At 36.7% G+C, this 11,030-nt stretch overlaps 1 protein-coding gene across 1 annotated transcript in view; it reads right to left on the bottom strand.

The window, feature by feature from the left end:
- Positions 1 to 11,030, bottom strand: part of prkar2aa (protein kinase, cAMP-dependent, regulatory, type II, alpha A) — a 44,831-nt gene that overhangs the window by 8,506 nt on the left and 25,295 nt on the right. Inside the window, exons 3-5 of the mRNA XM_024293365.1 lie at positions 10,490 to 10,525; positions 6,166 to 6,302; positions 5,978 to 6,084 (exon numbers count right to left, since the gene is read on the bottom strand). Of these exons, the coding sequence (XP_024149133.1) occupies positions 5,978 to 6,084; positions 6,166 to 6,302; positions 10,490 to 10,525 (280 nt within the window). The remainder of the gene's footprint in view (positions 1 to 5,977; positions 6,085 to 6,165; positions 6,303 to 10,489; positions 10,526 to 11,030) is intronic.

Here is an 11,030-nt window from a genome sequence, read left to right as displayed (position 1 = left end):
TAAAACTGCATTCTTCATTTAAATCGCATTAGATCAGGAAACCAGATGCTTGAAAGTGCTCAGACTGAAATGAGACATGATGAGCGTTCAACACTCGTGTTGTAGCGCATTGTGATTAGGTTTCAAAACTGTACGACTGGATTGATCCAATATTGTTCTGCGTTATTTTGTGCCACTAATGTTAGCTTGAGGCGAGAAGTCCCAGAATTGTATTGCAATGAGCTACTGCCGCTGTGCATAAAATATGTCTTGAAAAAAGACAAAGGTTTTTTGATTTTGGCTAAAAACTTTATAATCATAATTAAAAGATCACTGGGAATAATTTTATGATAGAAAAAAATATGGTTGTAGTGGAACTTTAATGCATCAACTTGTCTGCAAGTGGATGTTTCTGAATTGTAGCAGAGAACGGAGACTTCGGCCCAGCCTTGGCACCAAGACCTGAGATTTTTCAAACATCCGGTTTTTATCAGCTCCTGATCCAACACGATTTGAACAAATAAATACTCAGTTTTAATCTTAAATTATGTTTTATGTCCTCCATCATGAGAAAAATGGTACAAGAAAATGTAATAAAGAACAAAAACACAAGTGTTTCAAGTGGTCATTTTATTATGAATAGATTTTTTTATCATAATATAGATTATTTTATATCACAATAGCAATATATATCAGGATATACCACAATAAAGTATATATTTATTTCCTGAAAAAAATGTCATTATTTACTTTTCTCTGACTTTTTCAAGTAACATGTAACTGAATAGTTACAAATGTGAAACATTTTTTTAAGTGCACAAAAGTTTTAAGTTTCTTTGAAGGAAGACAATTTTTTTCACAAAAGTTCAACAATAAAAATCAACAAATAAACACAATGGAAAGGATAGAAGAGAAATGGCACGGTTGTCACTTTTGTATTGCCCACATGATATGTACTGTCATATTGCCCAGTGCCAATTATGAATATGAAATTTTTAGTAAAAAAAAAAACAAAACTGTTGTTTTCTAGGAGGGGCAGTAGTTCATCAGAAATTTTTACATATTTCCTTGTCAGCTAAAACTAGCATGTGTTACACTTGGCTTCACTTCATTTTACTGGAATTACTCCACCTCACAAAAAAAGTACTACCCAAGTAGTTTATATTGACAGAAACGCATCAAAATGGTGAATGTGCTCTTCACCTGCAGACTAAGCTGAGCATCTCCGTCCTCTCCACCTCTTCCGTGTGTGAGGATTACTGATGGAGAAGGTAATTTGCATTGATAATGCTTAGCAGGATTAACCAGTCATTTTGTTGGCTGGCCTGTTCTCTCATTGGCTGCATCAAAGGACACAAACTCTAGTTGCTAGCAGAGTATTATCTTACTGCGACTGGATTACCATGAGCATAGAGACAGCAATCACTTTTAAGAGAGTGCTGTCAGATAGTCAAAGTTGAGCTAATTTGCAGCTACTATAAAAATAGGTGAGAAAATTGTGCTTTATGAGAAATATTTCATAATATAATCGTACTTGATTTAATACTAAGCTTAACTCTACAAATGTCATGAACGACAGTAAAAACACAATCATAAGTCAAAGTAAACATGGATTTCCCTTGGCGAGTTAATTTGTAAATCTTTTATTTTAAATTGAAACAATTTATTTTTCAAAAAGAATTTAGTTTCTTTAAGTATAATTTAGAGGGAAACCTCATCTTCTGAGTAGATAATCCCCTCTCCACCAAACTTTACAAATACGGTCAAACAGAAGCTGTTTCCAAACCTGTTCAGTAAGTTCAGGCTCGTCTATCAGGTTGCCAGATGGAAGAGTGTGATTCCTGACTCCAGAGAGAGCGTCATCAGTGCTCTAGTATCTAGTGGCGGCGTGCTTTACACCAGTAAATCTGATGATTTGCATTCCACTTGGTGATGTATGGCTTAAAAGCTCAGACATGGAAACCCATTATATGAAGTGCTCTTTGCTGTTCTTAATCTACTTTGAAGGACACATGGTGTCTGGAGGTCCGCGGTGACTGTAGAAACATGGCGACCTCTGTGCTCCACGCTGACCTGCTCCGTCAGTTTGAACGACCCACCGCTTTGTGACCGAGTTCCTGTTGTTCCCAGTCTCTTCCCCTTTGTTATAATACCACAGACAGACGACTCTGGACTATTTTATAGAGGTGAATATTCAGGATTGCATTGATTCATGGAGCTCCCGAGGAAGGGTCATTGTTTCACAAATGCTTTTAGAAGCAGTCTGTATGTACCGTATATCTTCCATTAGTAGCCCTGGAATATTCCAAAAATTTGGCAGCCGGTCCGGCATTTAGAGACATGTGTCTATTGGGTATAGGCTTTTATTCCATCACAGACAGAATGATAATGGCTAATGGATTCATTTTATAGTGAAATTTGGTCAAAAAATGCAGACAAACACCATCAGATGAACATTTTAGGACTTATTAAAATGATTGTTCTGATTAGCACTGGTTGTGAACATTTCTTCTCTTTGAAATATTATCAATCTCCGTATTTAAAAATCCTCTTCACTTTCATGCAAATCATTTGGAGACATGCGCACCTTTCCATCTTTCCTAAAATAATCTACGTTCTTCTAATTCGCACCTCGACCAGCCAATCGTTTGCTCGTTTCGGAAGCCATCGTCTCAATATCATCTGCTTGTGCCACTCTTTGAAACATTCAGGATTCACCCCAAAATGACATCTAGATTCCTCTCCAGGATGTTCTTTGTTTAAACGCTGAATCAAATAAGCATTTCTTGGCCATCGCCACACAACAGATACCAGACGCCCTGTGGGTGGGTGTGTCTTAAAGGAGCTCAGTCACTGTTATGCCTCGTTTCCACCGAGCTGTACGGATCAGACCAGTCCCCTCTTGGCGGGTTTTGAATGATCTGCGCATTTCAAGAGAGCGTTTCCATTGAGCGTTGGAAAACTTTCAATGTTTGGGTTTAGACGTATCCTACGATTTTTACACTTCTTTTGTTAGCCTACAAACTGACGCTGGGCCCACATCAGAGAAGAAAACAGATGTGTGGCCCTCACAAGAAAAAGTTTTGGGACCTCTGCCCTATATATGAACAGAATACATACATTACTTTATCACCAACTCAGTTTCACATTTAATACAAACTGTCTTTCTAACACACATGAAGCTGGGCAATACTTCATGTGAAGGATGACAATTGTGTAAAAAAATAAAAAGCAAAGTATTCTAAAACAAAAGTATGATGACATTTTGACAATAATTTTTAGTAAAAAATGTAATGTTTTCTTTAGTTAAGATTTATTTTTGTCAGCTTCAGAGCAGGACTGTTCCCCATAAGAATTGTGATCATCACTAACAAAACCAAACAAGCCAGGAAAAAAAAAAAAAAAACTGCCAGCAGACTAAACAAAATCTGCTGAATAAAATGATAAACTGGGGAATATGAAATGTTTAAATATAGCTCAGTGACTTAATAAAAAGATGAAAAAAGAAAAGCATAATGTGTTCCAGCACTGCGCCTTCCTTCCTGCTTTTCTCTTTGGTACATTTCTTTCTCCTCTCTGTGTGCCAGTCTTCTCATCCCACCCTGCTCCTGACATTCACTCCCTCTGAGACTTTGTACAGACCACGGAAAACCCCGGAATGCACGCTATCAACCGGACATTTTAAAGGTCGACAAACGTGTCATCCAGGGACCAGAAGCACAGCGTGTTATAAAGTGTGTAAACAGATGAATAGAGTTTGAGTGGGGCTAGAAAACGGTCCTGTTACGACAAGTCCAGGTTTAACAGCTCTGTACTACAGTCTGAATCTTTGCAGAAATTGTTCATTTCCTTTACTTCTTTGAGGTTTTCATTTGTTTCTGCAGAGTTCTCTTCAGGTTTCAAAGCTTTTTAACATGAAGTCTGGACTTTGGATCACTGCAGAGCATCAATGCTTTTCCTTTCATCTATTCAGCTATTGATTTGCTAGCTATCATTGTTCTGTTGAAAATGTTTCTCTAGAGGACAATGTTTCACAAAATGCATTGTTTGTTTAGAAGCAGCACAACAAACCAGGAATGCCTTTTTTAAATGCACAGAAAACCCTTTAAAGAAAACTGAAGTGCTCTCTTTATCTTAACTGTCACAAATTAAAGAAGAAAAATGATCAACATGCTAATGATTCAACCAAAATCCAACTTGTTGCAGATCATTTAGTAAACTTTTTGGAAGTATGTAAGCAGCTGGTATATAAATGTCCAAGAGAGTGGCTTGATCAGTTTCTCTGCTCAGATACAGGACAACCTATAAAATACTGCACTGTATTTATAGTACAGATTGTGGAGGCATGATGGCTAGAAATAGTCCATTTGTGACAACATTTTGAGTTAAAAGACTAAAAAAAAAGCTGAATTTATTTATAAAAACATTTCATGCTCCCATCAAAGCACCGTCCAGCTGTCTGTTCCAGCACCAAATGGACAACAGTTTAAGAACAAAAAGGAATCCTGTAAAATTATGCCGTTAAATCATAATGCTGTGATCTGCATTCTATGTAAAGCATGGGGGTAGAAACATCATGGCGTGGGGCTGCTTTTCTGCAAAGGAGACGATTGATCTTTATTAACCCTTTAACCACAGATAAGTAATCGGAGACACCTAAATTATGCATGTTCTTTGACATACCATAACTCTTGAACTGTTCACGCAGCCAGCGCGAATCCACTGAACTGACCTGTAGAGAAGCAGCTTTTCATTTTAGGGTGTATTCAGACTGGAAATGGTCGTTGCTCTGACTCCATATAATATAAAGAACGACTAATCGACTATTAAATTAGTCATCAACTATTTTAATGGTCGATTAGTCATTGATTAGTCGACTAATCATAGCAGCCTTAGTTTACATCACGTCACACCAGTGACGGTGGCTGTTTGGTTCAGTTATTCGGACCTCGTCACTTTTCATATTCAGACCAAGTTATCTCAGGATGAACTGAAGCTCAGTCCGATTGGAAACTAACCGAGACCACCTCGAAAGATGGGTCCGGAAGCGGTTCCTGTTCCCGGACCAGAGTTCGTTTGTGCATATTTAGACTTTGTTCCGCAATATTGGGGGAAACATTCTCTGCTTCACTTTAAGTGGACCAAATGTGTCCAGTCTGAATACACCCTTAATTGATATGGTTGAAGAGTTAAGGAATCTAAATACCGGTGCTAAAGCTCTGGTGTTAAAGAATAAGAAGAGGATAAATGGGTATAGTGAGATTTTAGGTTAAAACTGTCTTCCATCAGAGAGAGAATTGAGAATGAAACTTGGCTGATCTTTCATCAAGACAATGATCCCAAAAAACTGAGTAAGAAGTTTTTGGTAGCTTTGGTGTGGACTAGTCAGACGCCAGATCACAATTCAAAAGAAAACCTGTAGCAAGCCTGTGTTGGCCAGCAAAGCTCCAAAACATCACAGAAGATCTGCATGGAAGAATGGACCAAAATACCCAGTGAAGACCTGCAGGAAACCTTTGACCTCTGTCATTGACAACCATAATTACATTATAAAGTATTGAGGGGAACTTTTGTTCTTGACCAAATACTAATTTTCTGCATTATTTTAAGTAAAGTAAATTATTTTAAACTCAAACAATGTGATTTCCAATATACTCTTTCACATTTAGTTTCACAGTTAAAATGCATCTATGGTGAATATTAAAGATGAAAATCATCTTTTGAAGTGGGACAACTTGCAACTTATGAAAACTTTTTCCTCACTGCATTTTGTTTTTTTATGTTTGGATGTAAACAGAAGGAATAGCTAAAAAGTAATTCTTACCAACTCAGTCAAACTAGACTAACATTTTAATAAATGTTAAAAACCTTTATACCAGGCCTCTGTAGGAATATTTTTCTGAAATGTCGTATATCTGAGCATTTGGGATGAAAAGATTATTTTAAAGAAAATCAATTAACCAAAACTGAAGATGTTTTTTGATTATCGTTGTCTTACCTCTCTATGACATAGAAATTGTCTCCATCATGTCCCTGATCAATGACGTGCTCTTGGGGTTGAACTTTTAACTCAAACATGGCATCCAGCACCTGTGAGAACTGCTCCTGTTTACGAAAATGGAGACATCAGACTTAGAGAACTAGACAAGCTGCAAAGAATGCGTATAAAACTAATTGATTCCCTACCTGATCTAGTGTTTTAAAGAGTAAGATGTCTCGGCAGGCTTCTTGCAGTCTGCAGCGCTGCTCGTCTGTTTTTGGGTGGACCACTCTGGGCTCGGTGTCCTCGTCATCGTCATCTGGGTTGAACGCCTCTGCACACACTAACACAAAGACACAACACACTCAATGGAAATCTGCAAGCTTTTAACATATGAACACACATGATGAATACAAACTCAGTTGACATGCTCAAACTCTCAGTCGACCGAACATACTGAAGCTTCAAGGTCATGCGAAACCAGCCAAGTTATGTGTTTTTTTTCTTTAAAAGGACATTCCAACCATTTTTACAGAGTGACCTAACAAATACTAACAATCCAACTCCTTCATTTCAAGGGTTTTAAGAACTCCGAAGACTCAAATGTTAGTTTGCTTACTCCCTAATGTGTGCTTTAAGTGAATTACTCAAAAACAAAGACTTTACAGAACATCCGACTTTAAAAATTATATACTTTTGATTTTATCTAACATAATTTCTTCATAGCAGCATTTTTTATTCGATCCAACACACGCTGATAAAGATACTATTTTTATATCTTCTGCAAATATACACATGTCCATGTGGGTCTGAACTATTTCTAAAATTGTGAAGCCCTACATCCTTAGCATTACATTTAGGACTAAATATGATGCTAATTTGGCATTTGCCTCACCATGGTAACACACAACACACAACCTCAGAGGATTGCTCCACTTGCTTTTTGCTCTGAGTTGAAGATGCTCCACCTGACTATCTGGATGAATTGATATACATGCTTCACCTGCTTAAAAGTGAATGCAGCGCTGTGAGGATCAAGTGTTTTGGCTTCTCTAGAACATTTTTAAACAATTTAGTTTGCACAACTGTGTGTGAGGAGATCCCAAAACAGATTGTGGAGCTGGGCAACATGGCATGACATGATGTGATGTCAGGAAATACAAGAATATGTTCAAATTTGATACACAACAAGTGTAAAAGAATCCAATACTTCATTAGTATAAAATAAGAATAAAACATAAAATAGTCTTACCCGGTGGTAAATTCTGCAGTTATGACAATGATTGAAATAACTGTCAGTCTAAATGGACGTTAAATATGTTGTTTTCAGGAAAAACGTACTTTTGCAGTTTTATATTACACTCAACAGGTTTCTGGACTTTTTTTAAGGACTGGAGGTAATAGCCTTAAAAGGTGGCAGATATTCCCATCCATACACACACAGATTTGACACTAATTTTTCCTTTCAGAAATGAAACTATTTTTTCATTTAAACCTAAAATTAAAAATCCACATCAAAATATTATAGATACTTTTACAAATAAATGTGTTAAAAGTGAAATCCCTCCATAAAATAATCCCTATTCTGATAAAATGCAAACAAATTTAACAGAATCAACTGATTTAGTTGGTTTATGAATAAACTAGAGAAACACAATAAGTGACAGATAATTATTTTGAACAAAAACGGTTGATCTTTCTTGAATATCAGATGCCCAAGACTTGAATAACTTTCATTTTTTGATAGTAAAAAATATATATTTCTCCAAGGTCAGAGATTTTCTAGCATGTAATGCAAAAAGACCTTTCAACCAGAAAAGCTGGCACTGCCATCCATCAAAAATGCATCTTGTTGACTCTAAAAATAAAGGGGAAGATAGTTGCCTTTTTTCTTCAACGTCAAACTTTGAAGAGCTCCTAACCCACACAGCACATAAAGTTGAAGGATTTTGCAGAAGTGCTGAAGGTTGTTCTTGTAGACACAACAAACATCTCCCTAAGCAAAGCCAGAGTGCATAAAGAGCCATAATAACACAATTCGACATATCTTTGACTGATGTGACCAAATTAGAGCCCAAACTGTGTGTTACAAGTGTTTCTGAGGAGAAAATGACGATAAGAAGCACTATAAAAGGTGTGGGCGTGACTAAAGTATCATGTTAACAGTAGCTTGTCATGATTAAAATCAAACCAATCACTCAGAATGAACTGGTCAACGCAGGTAGCAAGCTCCACTGTGCTCCAACACACTTACATGGGTATACCAAAAGCAGTAATTTAAGGAGCCTGCTAATCAGCTCAAGTTTGACATTTAACCTAATCTTACTACAGCAGCTCATTGAAAAGCTGATGCTGCTGGGTGTGGACTCTGTCACCCGTAGATAAATGCTAGGCTCTGACGAAGCCAACAGGGAACAATCAGATGACATTAAAACAATTGCAGTTAAACATGAAGTGTTCTGCAGCTCTTCCGATGTTCTCATTCAGCAAGGCTAATACATAAAAATGACAGGAGAATCTGGATCTCTCTAGTTATGCAGAATATGGAACACTTCATTATTCAAGATTAGCCTGTGTCTCTCTCCTTGAACCAAGAAGATTCTTTTTTCATTGTTCCTTCTAGGATAACCATCTAAAACAGGTCATCTGAGCAACCTTACATTTCTCTGCTTATGTGGGACACAACTGCAATCCTGCGGAGAGCTTTCACCTTTCAACTGTGCTTTGTGCAGGAACTCTGCAGGATTAAAGGTGGATGCAGCCTCACTTCTGTTAAGTAAGCAACAGTATTGCTTCCCAAGTCAGAAGCATACAGGTGTGTTTTTGTAGTGTAGAATTATATCAGGGCTGAATCAGGGCTGAATCAGGGCTTTAAGTTCCACATCACATTTTGCAGTGTTCCCTTGTTTATCACACAAGTTACATTCCAAGAATAACCTGCAATAGTTGAAGCTGAAGAAAGATTTTATAGATGTTTCAAGTCTGTAAAATCCCTCACTACCAACTTTATACTGGGGGTCTCAAACTGGAGGCCCGCGGGCCATTTGTGGCCCCCAAGTCAATGTTTTGCGGCCTCCGCCTTAATATGAAAGTTCAATGTTTACTAAGCATTATCTTCTGCATGTCCGTATTTCTTTGATGATAGCTTTGTATTTGCTTTGTGAAGTTTCAGCTTGCTTTATGCTTAAAACTTTGCAATTGCTATTGCCTTTTATATCTGGATGTCAGAAATGTCCTTAGCAACAGTTGCTAGCGTCGTTAGCTCCTGTCGTTTCACAGGAGACGCAGACCAGATAGACAACGGACCAAAGATATATAGACAGTGGACACAAAGACATATTTTTGGGACAAATGGAACCCCGTATGGCCCAGACTCCGTCTTCAGTGACCCCGAAGGAAATTGAGTTGGAGAACCCTGCATTAAACTCTAAAAGATTAAACCTTCATAGAAAAATAAGTGCAGTCCTATAGAAAGAAAAAAAAGATCTGCTCGCAATCAAAGATTTATGTAGAGACACAGCACAGAGGAGGTTAATTGACAAGTCCAACAGCCAATCAGAACACAGTGCATTGTCAAAATAAAAATAAAAAATAAATTAAAAAAAGCCTGCAAAATTGCACTGAAAAAATGTGGTAAGAAACGAGAAAGATTAACCACATAACAGCAAGGACAGCTGTCTTTTTTTGATTGACATAGAAAAGTGAAACAAACAAACTGCCATCAAAGAAACCTATTGAGGAAACATACTTCCTGTTTATGTGTTTTGAAATATATTAATAAAAATTCTTATTTAAAGGGCAATAGATCATTGTAATCCATTGTGTAAAACATCACTCGACCTTTAATTGAAAAAATAAGAAATTTTCTAGGAGAGTTACTTTAAAGAAATGTTTTTTTTAAACCAAATAATATTTCCAGAATAGCAAAAAAAAAAAAAATAAATAAACTTTTTTGTAATTTCAGCACAAATGCTAAAAAGAATAAATAGGTCACTTTGTTCACCAAACCTAAAAAAAATGCATTTGATATTTTAAAAAAGTTGTTAGGTTTAACAAATCTAATGAGGCTGCACCGCCGAACGCAAGCATAACATTCATAACAGGGCGTCAGAAAAGATAAACATCTGTTGGCGCGCCCAGAGTCTAATCAAAGTGCGGTGCAGTGTGACGGCTGACGACATTCGATCACACATGTGTAAACATTACACTGGTACAACAGAGCGTGAGAAAGGAAGATCGCTGTCTGTTAAACAGACACCAATGCAGGCAAAATGCAGCTACCCAAAGAACTCAGCAGTGGAACTATTTTAACATGAATTCTCCAATTCTGACACTCCGAAAGCATTGCTGAAAATTGCGATGTTCAGTTCTTAAATGTCACCAAAATATACGACTCTCAGAAATGCAAAAAACAAGATGTGGTTGAACTATTGATGTAAGCAATGTTGATCTAGGAGGATTACACTTCAACACAAACACACATTCATTAACAAAGGACACACGTTTATACACAAACAATAGTTTTCTTACCCGACACTCTCCTGTTGAATCTGCTCGGAGGTGGAGCTGTGAAAAGAAGAAAACATGAAATCAAAAAATAAGAAATAGATATTACAAGAAGGGTGTCAAATGACAATATAACAAAGACATTTTTAATTTAAATAACTAAACTATACGCATAAATGCAACAGTAAGAAATAACAGCAGAAACAAGCATTGAAATATTAATTTACTATCATCTAAGGCTCATTACAGCAGATTAACAACTAAAAAAACAGATTTATTCAACAATAATATTAATATGATGATAATCAGACACAGTATTAATATATTTTTATTTCACATTTTAACAAGCTGATATTTAACATTTTTATAAGACTGAGAGACAAGGAAGCCTACTAGAAAACTTAACAAAACTTGACTCTAGATCAGGGATGTCAAACTCAATCGCACAGGGGGCCAAAATCCAAAACACATCTTAGGTCGCGAGCCGAACGGGATAAATAATAAACATTATTGAACACACTAAAACTACATTTTTAAAACATTAAAAACATGTTTTAACATAACT

Source organism: Oryzias melastigma, linkage group LG7, assembly GCF_002922805.2.
Source record: "Oryzias melastigma strain HK-1 linkage group LG7, ASM292280v2, whole genome shotgun sequence".
NCBI classification, from domain to species: domain Eukaryota; kingdom Metazoa; phylum Chordata; class Actinopteri; order Beloniformes; family Adrianichthyidae; genus Oryzias; species Oryzias melastigma.
This window is presented reverse-complemented; position numbering and strand designations above follow the sequence as displayed.